The sequence below is a fragment of the Nyctereutes procyonoides genome, unplaced genomic scaffold (genome assembly GCF_905146905.1).
Source record: "Nyctereutes procyonoides isolate TBG_1078 unplaced genomic scaffold, NYPRO_anot_genome, whole genome shotgun sequence".
NCBI lineage: Eukaryota > Metazoa > Chordata > Mammalia > Carnivora > Canidae > Nyctereutes > Nyctereutes procyonoides.
Genome location: NW_026575037.1, coordinates 10926437 through 10948026, shown reverse-complemented (window position 1 = coordinate 10948026; position 21590 = coordinate 10926437). Strand labels below are relative to the sequence as shown.

Below are 21590 nucleotides of genomic sequence, written 5' to 3'. Positions count from 1 at the left end.
TAGGAATCAGCAAATGCATCAAAGTGAAAAGTGACACAAAAGCTCCGATGTTAAAATTTTTTTTTTTAAAAAAAGCACCGATGTTTCCCCTTCCCCAGGATATTAGCTGCCTTGCCTCTAATGCTTCAAATAGCTGTCTTGTTTTGACTTTTTTTTTTTTTTTTTGCTTCAGATTTTGGAGTTGCTTTTGGCAAGAGAATTGGTTTGATAAAAGCTACTCTATCATACGCAGAAGTCATCTCCAAATGCAAGCTCTGTGAGAAAAGGATCTCACACCTGTCTTATTTATGGCTATTTCCTAGTACCAATAGTGCCTAGTACCAAAACAAAACAAAACACCCTTCAATGAACATTTATTTTAATTCATGTAAGAACTAAACCCTATACCTGTCCTTGACATCTATATCATTTACAGCCCTCCATATCTATCCAAGGGAGTCTAGGGTAGGTAGCACAGCACGGGAAGAATGGGGTCTGGATCTCCTTGGCAACCGGACGCCACGCGCGGGCACGGTAGCCGCGGCCCCGCCCCTCCCCCCGGGGCGCCCGCGGCCCCGCCCCTCCGCCGGGGCGCCCGCGGCCCGAGCTCGCTCCCTGCGCATGCGTACGCGCGCTGGCCCCGCCCCCCTGGCGCAGCCGTCGGAGCCATTTTCTCCGCCGCCTCCGCGCAAGCTGCGGTGCGTTGAGCGGGCGTCTCTGAGGGAGGCCGCGGCCACGGAGGGTTCTGAGAGGGCTGCGTTCTCGGACACCGGAAGGCGGACGCCGGTAGGGTAGAGACGTCTTTGCCACCCGTTGTGGGGCGCGGGGCCCCGCGCTCCTGCAGCCGGGCTTTGTTGCGAAGCGCGGGCGGCGGTGGCGGGTGGGGGAAGGGGCGAGGCGCCCGCTGGGTTCCCGGATTACGGGCTGCCTGCGGCTCGCCGCGCCTCCCCCTCCCTCCGCTGCCCGGGCCCGTGCGGTGGACCCGTTACCCCCTCCCCCACACACACCCTTGTCCGCAGCCCCGAGCCCCACTTTCTCCCGCGGCCTGCACGCCCTGGCTGCTCTTGGCCGGGTCGCGGGGCTGGCGAGGCCGCCGTGACGCCGCGCACGCCCGAGGCCCTTCATCCATTCATTCCGGCCACAAAGACCGGGCGCTGTCCTGCGGGTGCGGTGGCGGGGCCGTGAGCACGTGGGGGCGCAGTCCCTCCCTCTTCCGCGGGGAGGCTTCGGCGGTGGGAGGAGGCTCCGGCGACACCAGCGTCTGCAGGCTGCAGTCAGAAGCTCGAGAAAATGGAAGGTCGTCGAGGGAGAAGGCTGGTGTCACCCGGGGGGGGGTGGGGGGGGGCGGGGACAGAGAGGACTTGCCGAGCCGACGAGGTCGAGGATGCGTCAGCTCCGAGATGCGGGATCAGTTAGCGCTTGAGGGCGGGACTTGGGGGAGAAACGGCAAGGAGGCCCTGGTACCTCGAGCGTATTTTGAGGGGTGGAGAGAATGGGTTTCAGGACGGTCAGCGTGAAAAACGGCGATCTAGATACCTAGATCCAGGGCGTGATTGCAGGAGGCTGGGGGGTGCGGCAGTGGTGGCAGGGGGACGGACGGACGGACAGACGCGCGGGGGGTGCAAAACTGGTTTTGGAGGCGGAATGGCGTGTAGGTCAGGAGTCCGCCTACCCGGCTTGGAAGTCTGGCTTCTCCCAGCTGAGAGCTCTTGTCTTCTCTGGGGCAAAGGATTTTGGGATTTTTGTGGGTTTTTTTTTTTTTTTTTTTTGGTCTCAGTTTATTCATCTGTATGTAAACGGGGAGAATAAGTATTCTCATCCGTATAATTATTGTAAGGGTCTAGGAAAAGTCGTTTACATGTAGATGACCCCCTAAGGCTTTACTGCCTGGTGTGCACACGGAGAGTCCTCCAAGGGATGGCTGTGGAGGGTATTATTTTTTTTTTTTTTTAAATTTTTATTTATTTATGATAGTCACAGAGAGAGAGAGAGAGGCAGAGACATAGGCAGAGGGAGAAGCAGGCTCCATGCACCGGGAGCCCGACGTGGGATTCGATCCCGGGTCTCCAGGATCGCGTCCTGGGCCAAAGGCAGGCGCCAAACCGCTGCGCCACCCAGGGATCCCCTGTGGAGGGTATTATTAAGGGAGCGTAGGACTCCCGGGTTGTGACGGGGGTAACTTGGCGGTGCCATTTCAGGAGGTGGAAACACTTGGACTGCGGGGAGGAAGGGGCAGGTGTGGAAAGGAAACGTCTGTTTTTACTGAGATGTCAGGTTAGCGTTTGCACGTGAGTGCCGTAGTTGGATGATACTTGATTTTGGAGCTTTGAAAAGACTATTTCAATATATATTTGGGCACGGTCAGCGTATAGTTGATAATTGAGTATAATGGCGTTCGTTGAGACTGCCCAAGGAAGGAATTTGATAGTGTAGTCTTTCATATTACATGGTACTCCTTCACCCTGAGGTTCTTGCTTTTTGGCTTTGTTTCTTTTTGTTTGTTTGGTTTTTTTTTAGTTGATTATTCAGGGGTGGAATTTACAGATGGACATCGGGAGCTTTCCACCGCTTTTCGGTCAATAGGATTTACCCAGGTTGACCTGTGGCTACAGAATAACCTTATACGAGGGTCCAGTATCATGATGTTAGATTTAGGTGCTAACAAAATGCACTGAACAGAAGAAGTAATGGGGTTTCTTCTCACACACAAGCTATTTTTTTTGCATATTTTATCCAGATTAGATTTGGTCTTAGATATCTTGCCTTTTTTTAAATATTTATTATTTATTTTGAGAGAGAGAGCGCGCGCACGCACATATGTGCAATGAGGAGCAGAGGGAGGGGGAAAGAGAATCTCCAGCAGACTCCCTGTTGAGCTCAGAACCCACCCAGGGCTCTATCCCATGACCCTCCCTGATTGTGGCCCTAGCCGAAATCAAGAGTCAGAGGCTTAATTGAGCCACCCAGGCATCCTTCATATATCTTTTGATTTAGATTCAGATTTTTTTTTAAAGATTTTATATATTTATTCATGAGAGACACACAGAGAGAGAGGCACAGACACAGGCAGAGGGAGAAGCAGGCTCCAAGCAGGGAACCCGACGCAGGACTAGATCCGGGGACTCCATGATCATGGCCTGGGCCAAACGCAGGTGCTCAACTGCTGAGCCACCCAGGCATCCCTAGATTCAGATTTTAGACTCATAGGCTCCATATCATTTGGTGTATTTATAAACTAGTTTAGAGGGAGAGTGCCAACAAATATGGTATGGTGCATATCAAGAAAACATAGTATCCTCAAATTATAATGAATAAAAAGGCCTAAAGGAGAGATTGGGTACTTAACAGATTAGTATTTTTATTTTTATTATCTTTTTAAGATTTTATTTATTTATTCATAGAGACACAGAGAGAGAGAGAGACAGAGACACAGGCAGAGGGAGAAGCAGGCACCATACAGAGAGCCTGACGTGGGATCCAGGGTCTCCGGGATCACGCCCTGGGCTGCAGGCGGCGCTGTACTGCTGCACCACCGGGGCTGCCCCAGATTAGTGTTTTTAGTCTAAGTACTGAATACTTGGTGTATTTGGACTTAGTAGTGTGATACATAACCTACAACTTTGAGGCCGGTCTCCTAGGAGACACCTCAGAATGAGAATAAACACTCCGATTTACACACAACATGATGGATGACCGTTTCTTAATCTTGTAGTTTGAATTTATGCCTCCACAGTGGGTGATTTGGAAGCTAAACTTTCTATTGCCTTGTTTCTTCTTTGCATAGAGGTGATAATAGTATAGTATTTACCATATAATTATCTCCCATTGTTTGAGGGTTAAATGAGTTAAAACACATAAGATGCCTATTGTAAAAAGGAGGACATTACCTAAAATTTTTTTAAAGATTCATTTGAGAGAGCACATGCCCATGCATGAGTGGGGGAGGGGCAGAGAGCATCCTCAAGTGGACTCTGTCCAGTGCCCAAACAGAGCCTGATGCAGAGCCCAGTCCCAGGACCCTGAGATCATGACCCCAGCTGAAATCCAGAATCACCTGCTCATCTGACTGAGCTATCCAGGCACCTCATAAAATGTTTTTAAGGAAAGGTCATGGGTACCTGGGTGGTGAAATAGAGACCTTTTACAGGTTCCGTGCTGGCTTGGAACCTGCTTAAAATTATCTCTCTTCCTCTCTCAGAATAAAAAGGGCGATTTAGAATCACTTGTAGTCACCCAAAGGTAACCATTTTGAAGGATATTTCTTTTTCGGTCTTGATTTATGCATGTATCCTTTTATATAGTTCAAATTGTGTAGTTTTGTATCCTGCCTTTCATATAACATGTTGTAGGCTTTCCAACTATGTCATTAAAATTTTGTCATAGGCAATTTTAATAGCCTGATAGAATATCCTGTGTTTAATCTAGATTTTTTTCGGTTAACCAAAGATACTGGTCCTTTGCAGTGTTTGCTCTTATAAATAATGTGATGTAATTTTTGTTTTCTTAGGTCTGAAGAAGATACTTGAATCATGGGTGATGTTAAAAATTTTCTGTATGCCTGGTGTGGCAAAAGGAAGATGACCCCATCCTATGAAATTAGAGCAGTGGGGAACAAAAACAGGCAGAAATTCATGTGTGAGGTACTACAGAATACAATTTACATTTATGTGATTTTTGACACTTATTTTGGTATTAGAACAGTATTTTCTGTTTGGAAAGAGTAATGTGTTGTTTGTTCTTTATTGTCGCTTGCCTGCTATTCTGTTTCATTATAAATCATTTTCAAGTGAGTGTTACTTTTAAAACAAATCTGAAAGGTGAATTATTCTGGTTAGAACATGTATCTTCCTCAGCTTCCCCAGTACTGCTGTTTGCAGTTTTACTAATTCCTGTAGAAAGTAGATTCCTGATTGCCTCAAGTTGTTTAAATACAGATGAGGAGCTTGTTCTTGAGTCTTATGAAATCAGATTTTAATGTGGAACATTCTGTTACAGAAGAGAATATCTGAGCCATATAAATTAATATTGTTTTTATATTTATCAGTGGAAAACAATTCAAGCTTTCTTATAAGTTAGCTTGTAAATTCTTTTGGATATGTTATTTTCAATGTTTTTATAGGGTATATCTTCAAAGTTTGACTATTACCTCTTAATGAACTATTGAATTACATATTTTTTAAATCCCAGAATTACCTGAGTTAGTCTCTTCTAATACATTTTTTTCCTGACTGTTAAAGGTTCGAGTGGAAGGTTATAATTACATTGGCATGGGCAATTCCACCAATAAAAAAGATGCACAGAGCAATGCTGCCAGAGATTTTGTGAACTATTTGGTTCGGATAAATGAAGTAAAGAGTGAGGAAGTCCCAGCTATTGGGGTAAGTGCTTATGGTCCAGCACTTAAAATATATGTCACAAGGTCATGCCAACCCTATGTATAAAGACACAGGGTGATGATTTTTCAGTGATGTTTTTAAATATATTAATGTGTTCTTTGGTGAACCTTAGAATCTTGTTTTCTCAGAGCCTTGGGATGAGTTCCTGAGGATTGGGATATTATTCTCATTATGTACCTGACTTGTGGGGTTGGGAAATTCCTTTATCTGTGTGTCTTATGGTTTTATATATTTCATTCATTCATGAGCTAATTTTCAGTTCTGTATACTTGAAAAGATATACAGAACATAAAAATAAAATATAGAGAACATTATATGCACACACACTATAAAAATCAGAAATACCTTAGGACACAGCGTATACCCCCATTGACAGTTCCTTGTTACAGCAGAGGAAAAATTCTATTTTGTGCAATGGCGTATCATTCTTGTGTTTTTGATACTGTGATTACTTCATTTATATTGTGTAAATATGCAACAAAGACTCCCTTCTAGTGTTTTTGATACACTTTATTTTGCATTTAATTAAAAATGAAAATTGAGTTTTCACAAAAATAGAGGAATTCATAACAATATAAGAAGATTCACATTATGATTTAAATAAATACCTAAGGTAACTTAAAAGATTCAGTTTTTATCAAAACTTTAGGAAAACTATATTTTAACAATTTATTTTCACTGTTTGTATTCTGACTTATTTATAAAGCTTAATGTGTATGTTTTATTTCCTTCCATTGCTTTGACCCAGAAGTTAAGAGACTCACTCTGTAGTATATTGTACCACTAGATAATTGCAAATGGTTGGCCTATCTGAGAAATGAAGGGATTGGACAAGATGATCTTAGAGATTCTTTCCAGCTATGAAAAGAATGTTGCAAATATCTTCCAAATATTTGGAACATTGGGATTTACTCCATCTGTTATGACCTATTCTGTATCTTTTGGCCTCTTCCTCTCAAAGTGTAGGTCTGCAGGTGACAAATTCTTAATTTTCTTTTATGTGAAAATATTTTTTATTTTATTTTTTGTCTTGCATATTTTCACTAGACATAGAATTCTCGTGTGCCAGTTTCCTTTTCTTTCAGCACTTATTTTCTTACATTGTTATCTGATGAGAAGTCCATTATAATCAAATCATTTCCCCCTCTGTGTAATGTATTTTTTCCTTTGGTTGCATTTATTTTTTTCTTTGGTTTCCAGCAGTTTGACTATGAGGTGACTAGGTGTGGTTTTCTTTGTACTTACTCCATTTGGAATTTGCTGAGATTCTTGAATCTGTAAATTTATGTCTTTTACCAAACTTGGGGAATCTTTAGCTATTTTTTCAAAAAAATTTTTTCACTTCATTTTTTTCTCTTCTCTTTTTGGGACTATTAAACTTTTGTATATTATCCTAAAGGTCCCTGGGGCTTTTTCTCTTTTTCTTTCTTTCTGTTCTTCAGATTGAATGACTTCTGATTATCTTCGAGTTTGCAGAATGTTCTGTCCATTTTGCTGTTGTCAGTCCATCCAGTGAATTTATTTCATATATTATCTTTCTCATTTCCAGAATTATCAGGTGTCTTTTTTTTTTTTTTAAGAGATTTTAGGGCAGCCCCGGTGGCGCAGCGGTTTGGCGCCGCCTGCAGCCCAGGGCGTGATCCTGGAGACCCGGGATCCTGGAGTCCCACATCGGGCTCCCTGCATGGAGCCTGCTTCTCCCTCTGCCTGTGTCTCTGCCTCTCTCTCTCTGTGTTGCTCATGAATAAATAAATAAATAAAATCTAAAAAAAAAAGAGATTTTATTTCTCTGGTGGCATTTCATTCATTCATTACCGTTTCATTCATTATAAGCATGTGTTCATAATATGAATGTGAGTTCTCTTTATGTCATTGAGCATAGTTACAGTAGCTGCTTTATTTTAAAATTCTTGATTACTAAATCTGACATTTGGGTCATCTCAGGTTGAGTTCTGTGGATTGTATTTTCTCTTGAGATTTGTTCACCTTTTTCTCTGTATGTCAAGTAATTTTGGATTGTATTTGGGTGTTACGATAATTATGTTGTAAAGACCCTAAATAATGTTATATTTCTCAAAAGATTATTGATTTTGTTGTACTGTTAAGCAATTTGGTTGGACTCCTACTACAAACACTATCTTTGGGTAATAGCTCAAATCTCACTTCAGTTTTCTGATGCTTGCTAGGCAACTTGAAGTTTGTCTTGTACATGTGTTGTTCAGGGGTTATTCAGTGATTTGGGCAGAGTTTTTTTTTTTGTTGTTGTTGTTGTTGTTTTTGGTATTTTTTTTTATTGGAGTTCGATTTGCCAACATATAGTGTAACACCCAGTGCTCATCCTGTCAAGTGCCCCCCTCAGTGTTAGGCAGAGTTTAAAAACAGAATTTGAGGTTCTTCCTTCTTTCCCTTCCAGGATTGCCTTCTTATATTCTAGCAGCATTTGTTTCCCAAGCTCATATTCTCTGTTCAGGCCAGAAAAACTGGGTTTTCTTTTGAAGTTTTAACTGCTTAACATGGTCTTCTTCAGGCTAACAGCCCTAATAGACATGTACAGCCTTTTCTATTCCTTGCTTTCTCATTTCAAGACACCTTCAGAATCTTCCAGCTTTTGTTCATAGGCCTGCATATAGCTTGGGGGTCTTTTGGGCAGGTGTTTTTGTATTTCCCATAGATTTCATGTTATTTGCGAGAAGGTCAGTCTAATCTATGCATTTGCCATTTTCCCCTTCATTCCTCTGTTCCAGTTACACTGGCTTTCTTGCCATTTCTCAATATGCCAACACCTTTCTATCTCAAGACTTTTGTATATAAGTATCCTTTCTATCTTGAGTGCTCTTCACGGCAATCCTTGTCAAAGTTAACTACCGTTAACCTGGTATTTCTTACCTCCTTTCATTGTTTCATTTTTCTTAGTAGCACTTCTTCTAACACAGTGCTTGTCGGCTGGAGGTGATTTTGTCTCCCAGGGATGTTTGGTAATGTGTGGAGTCATTTTTGTTTTTACAACCTGGAGGGGGTGTCAGGGATACTGACCCAAAATAGTTGGAGGCTAGGGATGCTACTAAACATCCTGCAATGCACAAGGTAGCCTCCTACAACAAAGAATTGTCCAGCCCAAAATGTCAGTTGTACTGAATGTAAAAAACCCTCTTCTAACTTCATTTTCCCCTCAGACTTTCATAAAGAATAAAAGTTCATAAGAGCGAGTTTTTTTTTCTTTCTTTTTTTTTTTAAGATTTTATTTATCAGAAAGTGAGCCTGCACACAAGCATGGGGCAAGGCAAAGGGAGAGGGAGAGAAGCAAGCTCCCTACTCAGCAGGGAGGGCCAATCCCAGGATCCTGAGATCTAGACCTGAGCCAAAAGGAGATGCTTAACCGACTGAACCATGAGGTGCCCCTAGCTACCATCTTTATCTCACCTCCTCATCCCTGCCAAATCCTTGTTCATGTCACTTACTTGCCCTTTTAATTCCACAAATTGCTTTTGCTGAAAGTAACCTGTTTTTGAATGCAAAGGATACTTTATAATTTTTTTATTTTGGAAACGTCAAATGTGTGCAGAAGTAGGAATTATAGTATGAATGCATGTTTTCATAATCCAGTTGCAATATTTTACAATATGGCCAGTCATGATTCATCTCTAGTCTTTCTCTGCTTTCTTCAGATTATTTTGAAGCATATTCTAGGCATCCTATTAGTCATCTATTATTACTTCAATTAGTATCTTGTAAGGATAATCCATTTTAAGAACGGTTCCATTATCAAATCTAAAAAATTTTAGTAATTGTTTCTTAATGTCCTCAAATACCCAGTTAGTATTCAAATTTTCCTGTTTCACAAATCCAATTTTTACATTTTGTTTAAATCATGTTCCAAATGATGTCTGTATTTATATAGCAAGTGATTAATGTCTCATTTAATCACTACATTCTCTTATCCTCTTTCTCTTTTTTCTCTGTAATTTGTTGAAAAAAAGCACATCATTTATTCTTTAGTTTTCCAGAATTTGGAATTTGCAAATTACAATCCTGTGGTGTCATAAAATTTTTCTCTGCCTCTCTGTTTCCCATGTTTGGTAGTTAGATTTAGAGACTTGATTAGATTCAAATTTGAATAGGGTAGAGGGGCAAGAACAAGGAAATACCAAAGGTGATGTTCTGTTCTATCAGGAGGAGGCAGACATGTAGTAATGTGATATTAGCAGTGGTTGATAATCACTGTGTAGATTTATTTCATTAGCAGTGTCCTTTGATTTTGAGCTAGAATACTTTATTTTTATTTTTAAAAAATTTACTTAAATTCAATTTGCCAACATGTAGTATTAACACCCAGTGCTCATCCCATTGAGTGCCCTCCTTAGTGCTTGTCACCCAGTCAAGTCAACCCATCTTCCCTTCCACAACCCTTGGTTTATTTTTCAGAGTTAGGAGTCTTTCATGGTTTGTTAGAATATTTTTATAACAAGAAACCTCTTTTATCAATAATTTAGTCACCCTGAGTTAGAGTTCAAACAGGGAAAGTGAGATGTTTGATTCTTTTCATTTTATTTAGCAGTTTTCTCTAAATATCTGTCGTCCATCTACTCTAACAAGTCATTTAAATCCAGTGTTTCCTTACTGATTTTTGTCTGGATGATTACCCATTTGATGGATTTGGGGTATAAAGTTCCTACTGTTACCTGTTTCTCATATTTGCATTTTATATATTTTGGTGCTCCTGTGTTAGTTGCCTAAATATTTACAAATGCTGTATCCTTTTGTCTGATTGACCCCCTTTATCATTAGGAAATGCCCTTCTTTGTTTCTTATTACACATTATTTCAAAGTCTATGGTCTGGTTACTACCCCAGACAAATGGAAATGTTCATTTCCACTGCATGGAATATCTGTCCTTTCACTTCAATCTGTGTGTACTTCCATCCAAAGTGTATCTCTTGGATCACTTCTGGCCTCCCTCTGGCTGCGATCTTGCATCCCCATGTGTGTACATCTTAGCTGGTCCCCCAAGACCCCCTGAATGCCAACCCTGTTCCCTCATATTGTCCCATTTCCGCTCCAACAAAATGGAAGAAACTGTCATAAACCAGGAGAAACTTGCCAAACTGCAAGCACACATGCACATTGGTGGGAAGAAACTGCTTACCAAAAGAAGGTAATTCACAGAACAGCTACAGCAGATGATAGAAAACTTAAGTTCTCTTTAAAGAAGTTAGAGACAAACAATATCTCTGGTATTGAAAAAGTGAGCGTGTTCACAAACCAGGAAGCAGTGATCCACTTTAACAACCCTAAATTTCAGGCACTTGGGCGGCAAACACTTTCACCATTACGGGCCATGCTGAGACAAAGCCGCTGACAGAAACGCTACCGAGTATCTTTTTTTTTTTTTTTTTAATTTTTATTTATTTATGATAGTCACAGAGAGAGAGAGAGAGAGAGGCAGAGACATAGGCAGAGGGAGAAGCAGGCTCCATGCACCGTGAGCCCAATGTGGGATTCGATCCCGGGTCTCCAGGATCGCGCCCTGGGCCAAAGTCAGGCGCCAAACCGCTGCACCACCCAGGGATCCCTGCTACCCAGTATCTTAAACCAACTTGGTGGAGACAGACACCTTTAAGAGGACTGACTGAAGCTCTGTCCCAACCATCTGTGGATGGAAAAGCACCACCTGCAGGATACCTGGGTGGCTCAGTCATTGTCTGTCTTTGGCTCCAGTTGTGATCCTGGGGTTCTGTGATCAAGTCCCAATTCACACACCCTACCAGGAGCCTGGATGTCTCTCTGCCACTCTCATAAATATATAAATCTTAAAAAAAGGAAAAGCCCCACTTGCTATCAGAGAGGATGATGAAGTTCCAGATCTTACAGGAATTTTGATGAAGCTCCATGAATGAAGCAAACTGAATTGAGTTGACTTCTGAAGACGATAAAACTTGAAGTTACTGGGAACTATTTTATATTATGACTGCTTTTTAAAATTTTGTTCATGGATCTGATAAAATCTAGATTTCTAATATTTTTAAGCTCAAGCTCCTAGGATGACACTACAGCTCTTTTCAGTTTTTGCTTATACATAATTCATTCTTTGCAGCTAATTAAGCTGAAGAAGCCTGGGAATAAAGTTTGAAACAAAGTTAATAAAGTTATTTGCCTACTAAAAAATAAAATAAACTGTATCTCTTGTAGGCAGCATATAGATGGTTCATGTTTTTTTTTTTTTATCCATTCAGCCACTCTGTTTTTTGATTGGAGAATTTAATCTATTTACATTTAAAGTAATTATTGATAAGTATGTGCTTATTGCAATTATGTTAATGGTTTTCTATATGTTTATCTAGTTTTTGTTTTCTTTTGCTCTCTGTGGTTTGAGGATTTCTTTAATGGTATGCCCATATTCTTTGTATTTTTAAGTCAGTAACTTAAGTTCTAAAGCTCAAGATTTTTACTCCCCTCACCACCATGTTTTATTTTTTATATACTATTTTACATTTTTTTATTTTGTGTATCCTTTATTACAATTATAGTTTACTATATTTTTTAATGTTTATATTAGCTTTATAAGTAATTAATTCACTACTTTTACTATATAAACTTTTCCGGTGAGATTTATTCCTTCATGTTTCTTGTTCCATAGCTTAAAGAAGCCCCCCCCCCCTTTTTTTTTAACAAAATTCTATTTATTTGAGAAAGAGAGCACAAGCAGGGGATACAGCAGCAGGAGAGGGAGAAGCAGGCCCACCACTAAGCAGAGAGCCTGATGCAGAGCTACATCCCAGGACTTTGGGATGGTGACCCTTAACTGAGCCATCAGGGGCCCCAAGAAGTCCTTTTAATATTTCTTGTAAGACGAGTTTAGTGGTGATGAACTCTTCTAGCATTTGCTTGCCTGGAAACTTATTTCTCTCCAGTTCTGAATGATGACTTTGCCAGTAACTTATTCTTGGTTGGAATTTTTTTTTTAAGGTTTTATTTATTCATGAGAGAGGGGAGCAGAGGGAGAAGGAGAAGCAGGCTCCATGCAGGGCCCAACAGAGAGAGAGAGAGAGAGAGAGAGAAGCATGCTTCATTGCAGGGAACCTGACACGGGACTCGATCCCAGGTCTCCAGGATCACACCCTGGGCTGAAAGCGGTGCTAAACTGCTGAGCCACCCGGGCTCCCTTGGTTGGAATTTTTTTTCAACACTTTGGATATATCCTGTTACTCCCTTCTATCCCATGAAGTTTCTGCTGAAAAATCTACTCATTGGTTGGTTGGGGTTCCCTTGTGTGTAATGAGATATTTCTCCTGTGCTGCTTTAGTCTCTCCTGTCTTTACCTTTTGACATTTTAATTATAATGTCTTTTTGGTTTTCCTTGGATTCATTTTACTTATAACCCTCCAGGCTTTCTGGATTTGGTTGTCTTTTTTCCTTCCCTAGTTTAGGAGAGTTTCCAGCAAATTATTTCTTCAAATAAGATTTCTACCCCTTTCTCTCTCCTCCTAGAAGCCCAGTGATAGGAACATTAGTCCATTTGATGTTCTCCTGTATGTCCCTTAAACTGTCTTTACATTTTTTCACATTTTTTTACCCTGTTCTGATTGTTATGTTCCACTACCTTGGCTTTGAGTTAACTAATCCTTTCTTCTTTTCCATCTGGCTATTTAACCCTCTAATGTATTTTTTCAGTTCAATTATTGTATTTTTCAGCTCTGCAACTTCTCTAATTGGCACTTTCATGTATTTTCCATCTCTTTATTCATACGTTCTTCTCCCCAGTTTGGTGAGCATCTTTATGACCATTATTTTAACGTCTTTATCATAAACTTTGTAGTTCCATTTCATTAAGATTTTATCTGGTTCTTTGATTTAGAACACATTCCTGTTTAATTTTGCCTGACTTTATTGGTTTCTATACAGTAGATGAAACAACTACTTCTCCCAAGTCTTGAAGAGGAGGCCTCACGTAGGAGATGAACTTTTTCATTCAGCCCTGCCCCAGCTCTTCATTGTTTCTTAAACCTCTTTGCTTGTCCAAGCAGATCTATTATATTTTTAATGGCTCCTAGTAGTTGAGGATATGCTAAGACAACTCAATATCCCAAAGGGTAAGATCTCAGCACCTAGATTCAGGTAGATTAGAAACCTGACCCTCAGGTGGCAGTTTTTAAAAGTTGTAAATATATTTAGTTCTGAGGTGCCAAAAGCTGCTGGCCACCAGAGACAGTTAATCTAGAGGTGTTCCCTGGGCAGCAGTTGCAGGTATCTGGGCTCTAAATGAGTGCATAATCTCCTTTTGGGGAGATATCAACAAGCTGAAACAAGGCAGAAGGAGAGCACTAAGATGGCATCCACTGTATGTGTTCCTTCAGAGCAGCTCCATAGGTAATGTGTGTCAAACCTGAAGCCTGCCTCTGTCTGAAGATTTAGGACAAATGAAGTTACCTCCTTCACAGAAAGATTGGAGATGTGCCTCAGTCCACTTAGTGCACAATGCTCCGGGGATAGTAGTCTGCAAAGAAATGTTGCTCCAAGTGACAAAACCCCATGGAACCCAAGAATGCAAGCCCCTCTGGCCACCAGAGCCAGATGATTGAGGGGCATCCCTGGGTATTAGCTGCAAAATCCAGATACATGTAAAGCTTTCCTTCAGGAAACACTGGCACTCTGGAACACAGTAGAAGGAGGTAGTGCCTTCCCTCATAGGTCTCTGGAAAAGATTACAGTCAGCCCCTAGATTCCTATTTAATTAGAAGCCTACTACTTAGGCCATAGTCATGATGATTAGCTAATAGGGCTCCTTCCACAGAAAGACTGCTCTTGGATCTGTTGCTTCTTCCCATGCCATGGGTGTGTTAGCATAATACAGTATACACACTTGTCAAATCACTATGTTGTACATCTGAAACTAATGACACATTGTGTGTTGATTATACTCAAAAGTTAAAAGAAAAAGAACTCTTTCTCCATTGGTTGCCATCTTGTGGGACTCCGGAGGGTAAGTCACAGTGGCCACCTGACCCAGGCAAAGTAGAGGTGTCCCCTGGCAGCAGTCATGAAATATGGGGCCACAGACAGGTTTTGAACTCCTTTCTGGGTGATGTTGATAATTACAGTTCTGTGTGACCAGGAATACAAGTTTCCCTGGCCCTCGAGAGCCAGGTGATGAAGAGGTATACCCTTTGCAGCAGCCACAAAATCTGGGGCACCACACACATACAAAGGTTCTTTTCTAGGAGATATTGGTGCTCTGAAGCATGCAAAGGTAGAAACTACTGGTTTCTATTCCTGATTGGTGTTCCAACAGACTTGTAGAGATGCATATGTTAAAGTAGATGCCTATCCCTTGGACCAAGATGTAATGTAAGCCAGTGTCTTGTTCACTTTAAGTCTGGGTGCAGTTGGCTGCTCTGAGCTGGGCCCTGGGACAGGGGAATCCAACACACAAGCCCTGTAAGACATTTTACAGATTGCTACTGTTTTGTGGGTCTTGGAATATAAACTCTGTTGGTTTTTAAAATTAGGTGTTTTGGAGGCCTGTTTCAAGTGTTTGTCTTAAAACTTGGGGTGCCCAGTGGGAGTTGAAATCTTTGCTCATCAGGGAGGAGTTCCAGGTTGAGTTCACACCTGGCTCTAAAATTTACTAATTTATGAGATGAAAGATAATAGTTTGACTTAATATGTATTTCTTTAGTTATTCAATAAATGGAATATTTCTTTTATGTGTTAACTCTTTCAAATATTTTTTGCCCCCCACCCCCCACCCCTGAGACAGCCAGCACAGGAGTGGGACAGGGGGAGGGGGTGGATGCAGAGGGATAGAATCTTAAGCAGGCTCCATGCCCAGAGTGGAGCCGGATATAGTGCTCAGACTCACAACCCTGAGATCATGACTTGAGCTGAAATCAAATGGGACATTTACCCAACTGAGCCACTCAGGTACCCCTAATTTTTTTCATTTGAATTGTCTATCCATTTGTCAGTAGCTCATGTTTTATTATGTATATTAATTTTTCTAGAATTACACATTTTTAGAGTGTTTAATACATAATAATTGCAGAAATTTTGCAAAACAAATTGTAAAGAGCATGAATGAACTATTATCAGATTTTTTTTTTAAACATTTTATTTATTCATTCATGAGAGACAGAGAGAGGCAGAGACACAGGCAGAGGGAGAAGCAGGCTCCATGCAGGGAGCCGACGTGGGACTTGATCCTGGATCCTGGGATCATGACCTGAGCCAAAGGCAGGCACTTAACTGCTGAGCCACCCGGGCTGCCCTATTATCAGATTTTTGTTTAGATATTTAAATGTGAATTTTAATTGCTAGAATGCATCCTGCATATACTACTTCATAACCTGTTTATTTCACTTAAAGTCATAAACAAGTTTTCAGATCATTAGATCTTCCTTAGAGCCAAAGTTATTCACTATGGCACAGGTTTAATACCCTCTTTATTTCTTTATTAGTTCCAGTATAGTTTACAATGTCTCAGGTGTAAAATATAATGATTTACACTCCATACATCACCCAATGCTCATCACAAGTATGCTCCCTCACCCCATCACCCATTTCACTCATCCCCCCACCCTCCTACCCTCTAGTAACCATCAGTTAACCATCAGGTTCTCTATGGTTAAGAGTCTGTTTCTTGATTTGTCCTTCTCCCCTTCTTTTTATCCTTTGTTAAATTCTACATGAGTGAAATCATATGGTATTTGTCATTCTCTGACTGACTTCACTTACCGTTATACTTTTTAGATTCATCCATGTTGTCACAAATGGCAAGATTTCATTTCTTTATGGCTGAATAATGTTCCATTGTGTGTGTGTGTGTGTGTGTGTATGTATATATACCACTTTTTCCATTCATCTATCAGTACACACTTAGACTGCTACCATAATTTGACTATTGTAAGTTATTCTGCAACATACCTACAGACGCATAATATCCTTTCAAATTAGTGTTTTCATATACTTTTGGGTAAATACCCTCTAGTGGAGTTACTGGATCATATGGTATTTGTAATTTTTAATTTTTAGGACCCTCCATACTATTTTCCACAATGGATGCCCAATTTTCATTCCCAGCAACAGTACATGAGGCTCCTTTTTCTCCACGTCTTCACCAACACTTGTTGCTGCTTGTGTTTTTTATTTTAGCCGTTCTGACAGGTATGGGGTACTATCTTATACCCTTGTTTTGATTTTTATTTCCCTGATGATGAGTGATATTGAGTATCTTTTCATAGGCCAGTTGGCCATCTGTTTGTCTTTGGATAAATATGTGTTCATGTCTTCTGCCCTTTTTTTTTTTTTTTTTAAGATTTTATTTATTTGAGAGGCTACAGAAGTGGCTGTGGGGGGAAGAGGTGAGGGAGAAGCAGATTCCCCACTGAGCAGGGAGCCTGACTCAGGGCTTGATTCCAGGACCCTGGGGCCACAACCTGAGCCAAAGGCAGGTGCTTAGCTGACTGAGCCACCCAGGAGCCCCAACTTCTACCCATTTTTAATTGGATTATTTGTTTTTTGGGTGTTGAACTGTATAAGTTCTTTATATATTTTGGATCCTAACCATTTATCGGATAGGTCATTTGTAAATACCGTCTCCATTTCACTAGGTTGTCTCTTATTTTTGTTTCCTTTTTTTGTATAGAAGCTTTTTATTTTGATAGAGTCCCAGTAGTTTGCTTTCCCTTGCCTTGGGAGACAGAGCTAGAAGAATGTTTTTCCACCCAATGTCCGAGATATCTGTGCTGATGCTCTCTTCTAGGATTTTTATGGTTTTAGGCCTTAAATGTTAGGCCTTTAACTCATTCGAGTTTATTTTTATATATGGTGTAGGAAAGTGGTTCAGTTTCATTCTTTTGCATGATCAGTTTTCCTAGCACCATTTTTTTTTAAGATTTTATTTATTCATGAGAGTCAGAGAGAGAGAGAGAGGCAGAGACAGGGGCAGAGGGAGAAGCAGGTTTCATGCAGGGAGCCTGATGTGGGACTTAATCCCGGGACTCCAGGATCACCCCCGGGGCCAAAGGCAGGTGCTAAACCACTGAGCCACCCAGGGATCCCCTCCACCATTTTTGAAGACAGTCTGTTCTATTGATCTCTGTGTCTGTTTTTGTGCCAGTACTATACTGTTTTGATTACTGCTTTGTAATATAATTTAAAGTTTTGATTGTGGTATCTCCAGCTTTGTTTTTCTTTTTCAGAATTGCTTTGGCTTTTCGGGGTCTTTTGTGGTTCCATATAAACTTTAAGACTGTTCTAGTTCTGTGAAGAATGCAGTTGGTATTTTGATAGGGGTTGCATCAAATCTGTAGATTCTGCTTTGGGTAGTGTGGACATTTTAATAATATTTGTTCTTAACAGTCCACGAACATGAAGTATCTCCATTTGTGTCTTCAGTTTCTTTCATCAACCGTTTATAATTTTCAGAGTATAGGTATTTCACCTCTTAGGTGTATTCCAAAGTATCTTATTTTTGGTGTGACTGTAAATGGGATTTCTTTCTTAATTTCTCTTTGTGCTGCTTCATTATTGTATAGAAATGCAAGAGATGTCTGCATATTGGTTTTATATTCTGCATATTGGTTTTATATCCATTTCTAGAAGTTTATTGATGGAAACTTCAGGGTTTTGTATCTGTAATATATTATCTGCAAAGAGTGAAAATCTGACTTCTTCCTTAATACCAATTTAGATATCTTTTATTTCTTTTTGTTGCCTGATTGCTGTGGCTAGGACTTACAGTACTATGTTGAATAAAAGTGTTGAGAGTGGATATCTTTGTCTTGTTCCTGATCTTAGTGGGTAAGCTCTCAAGTTTTTCACCAGTGAATATGATGTTAGTTGTGGATTTTTCATACATGGCTTTATTGTGTTGAGATCTGTTTCCTCCAAACCTACTTTGTTGAGGGTTTTTATCATGAATGGATGTTGTACTTTGTCAGATGCTTTTTCTGCATCTATTGAAATGATCATACGGTTTTTATCCTTTCTCTTATTGGTATTAATGTATCACATTGATTGGTTTGCAAATATTGAGCCATACTTGCATCCCCCCCAAAATTCCACTTGATTGTGATGAATGATTTTTTAAAATACATTGTTGGATTTGGTTTGCTAGTATCTTGTTGAGGATTTTTGCATCTTTGTTTATTGAAGATACTGGCGTATAGTTCCCTTTTTTTTGTAACATTTATCTGGTTTTGGTATCAGGGTGATACTGACCTTGTTGAATGAATCTGGAGTTTTCCTTCTATTTTTGGAATAGTTTGAGAAGAGTAGGTATTAACTCTTTAAATGTTTGGTGGAATTTGCCTGTGAAACCTGATCTTGGACTTTTGTTTGTTGGGAGGTTTTTTTGTTGTTTTTTTTTTAAGATTTATTTATTCATGATAGACATAGAGGCAGAGACACAAGCAGGGGAGAAGCAGGCTCCATGCTGGGAGCCCGATGAGGAACTCGATTCCAGGTCTCCAGGATCACGCCCTGGGCCAGAGGCAGGCGCCAAACCGCTGAGCCACCCAGGGATCCCTGTTGGGAGTTCTTTTTATTATTGATTCAGTCTCCTTGCTGGTAATCAGTTTGTTCAAATTTTGTATTTCTTCCTGTTTCAGCTTGGTAGGTTATATGTTTCTAAGAATTTACCTATATCTTCCAGTTTGTCTAATTTGTTGGCATACATTCTATAATACTCTCTTATAGTTATTTGTAATAGTTGTTGTCTCCTTTAGTTTGTGGTCATGTTTGAGCCCTTTCTCTCTTTATCTCTTTCTCTCTCTCTCTCTCTTTTTTTTTTTTTTTGTAAGTCTGGCTAGAGGTTTATCAACTTTCTTGACTTTTTCAAAAAACCGGCGTCTGGTTTCATTGATTTGTTCTATTATTTTAGTTTCTATATTAATTTCTGCTCTAATCTTATTTCCTTTCTTCTGCTGGTTTAGGCTTTCTTTGTTCTTTTTCTAGCTCCTTTAAGTGTAGGATTAGGTTGTTTATTTGAGATTTTCCTTGTTTCTTGAGGTAGGCTTATGTTGCTATAACCTTCCCTGTTAGAACCACTTTTGCTGCATCTCAAAGATTTTGGACTGTTTTAATTTTCACTTTTTCCCACGTACTTTTTGATTTCTTTGATTTTTTTAGTTGATCCATTCATTGTTTATTAAATGGATATTATTTAACCCCCTGTATTTGGGTCTTTCAAAATTTTTTCTTATGGTTGATATCTAATTTCATAGCATATGGTCAGAAAATTTGTGTGACTTCTACCTTTTTGTATTTGTTGAAGCTTGTTTTGTGGCTTCATGTTATCTATTCTGGAGAATGTTCATATGCACTTGAAAGAATGTGTATTCTATTTTGGGATAGAATGCTCAATATATTTGTTAAATCTATCTGGTCCACTGTGTCACTGAAAGTCACTGTTTCCTTGTTGATTTTCCTTTTGAATGATCTGTCCATTGATGTAGGTGGTGTGTTAAAGTCCCCTACTATTAATTGAATTACCATCAATTACTTCCTTTATGTTTATTATTAACTGCTTTAAGTATTTGGATGCTGCCATGCCAGGTGCATAAATATTTATATTTGTTATATCTTCTTATTGGATTTTCCAATTTATTAATATTTAGTAATATTTTTGGTACAGTATATATATATATACACACACACATATACATATATAGGTACAGTCTGTTTTGTCTGAAGTGTTGCTGCCTTAGCTTTTTTTGACACAAATATTTCTCCATCCCTTTACTTTCAATGTGCAGGTATCTTTCTATCTGAAGTGGGTCTCTTGTAGGCAACATTTTGGTCTTGTTTTTTTATCCATTCTGTCACCCTCTTTTTTTTTTTTTTAAGATTTTATTTATTTATTCATCAGAGACAGGGAGAGGGAGAGACATAGGGAGAGGGAGAAGCAGGAGGCTCCCTGGGGGGAGCCTGATGTGGGACTTGATCCCAGGATCATGACCTGAGCCAAAGGCAGGTGCTCAACCACTGAGCCACCCGGGTGCCCCTCTGTCACCCTCTTTTGATTGGAACACTGAACCCAAGTAATTAGGATAGATAAATATCGCTTTTTTTTAACTTATTTTGTGATTGTTTTTGTCATATTTCTCTGATTCTTTTTCATCATTTGCTGGGTTTCTTCTGTAATTAATGTACGTGGATTGCTTTCTCTTTATTCTTTGCATATCATTAATGGTTTTTGATTTGTGGTTACCATTACGTTGTGTATAACATACTCTGTATGTAGCAATCTGTATTTGTTGATGATCACTTAAGTTTATACCCATTCTTTACTCCTCTTCACCCCAGTGTTTTATGTATATGGTATCATATTTTACTACATCTTTTATTTTCTGGATGTATTGACTTATTTTTTACAGAAATACATTTGACTAGTTTGTATTTCTTATTTTTCATGCTCTCACGGTCTTTCCTTTCCACTGTAAGCCCTTTTTAATATTTCTTGTAGGGCTGGTTTAATGATCCTGAACTCTTTTAGCTTGTCCTTGTTTTGAAAACTCTTAGGTCTTCTTCTATTCCAAATGATAGCTTTGCTGGATAGAATATTCTTAACTAGATTTTTTCCCTTTCTGCACTTTGCATATTTATTGCCATTTTCTTCTGGCTTCCAAAGTTTCTGCTGAAAAATCCACTGATATCCCTGTGGGGTTTCCCTTGTATGTAACTCTCTTCTCTTGCTACTTTAAAATTTTTTTCCTTTATCTCTACTTTTTACCATTTTAATTACTGTGTCTTGATGTGGACCTTTGGTTGATTTTGTTTGGGGATCTGTGTCTCCTGGATCTAGATATGTGTTTCCTTCCCCAGATTAGGGGAGTTTTTAGCTTTTATTTCTCCAGGTAAATTTTCTGCCCACTTTTCTCTCTCTCCTCGAGATTTCTATAATGTGAATGTCATCATGCTTGATGAAGTCATTGAGTTCCCTGAGTCTGTTACTTTGCATAATTTTCTCTCACTTGTTCACCTTGATTAATTTGCATTACTCTCTTCTAGTTCATTAGTTCATTCCTCTGCTTCTTTCAGCATATTTATAAGGGTCTCACTGATGTCCTCCGCTGTTTTCAAGTCCATTGGAGTATCTTTATGATCATTACTTTAAAGCCTCTGTCAGGCATGTTACTTATATCTGTTTTGCTTGTGTCTCTTGCTGTGGTTTTGTTCTGTTTCACTTGTGACATACTCGTTTGTGTCCTTGTTTTACCT

At 39.8% G+C, this 21590-nt stretch overlaps 1 protein-coding gene and 1 pseudogene across 1 annotated transcript in view; both read left to right on the top strand.

The window, feature by feature from the left end:
- The first annotated feature begins 637 nt into the window (after positions 1-637).
- DHX9 (DExH-box helicase 9) overlaps positions 638-21590 on the top strand; it is a 59283-nt gene continuing 38330 nt past the window's right edge. The window contains exons 1-3 of the mRNA XM_055319304.1: positions 638-765; positions 4487-4619; positions 5217-5357. Coding sequence (XP_055175279.1) covers positions 4509-4619; positions 5217-5357 — 252 coding nt within the window. The 5' untranslated portion in view covers positions 638-765; positions 4487-4508. The remainder of the gene's footprint in view (positions 766-4486; positions 4620-5216; positions 5358-21590) is intronic.
- Positions 10439-11279, top strand: LOC129505939 (transcription factor BTF3-like; annotated as a pseudogene).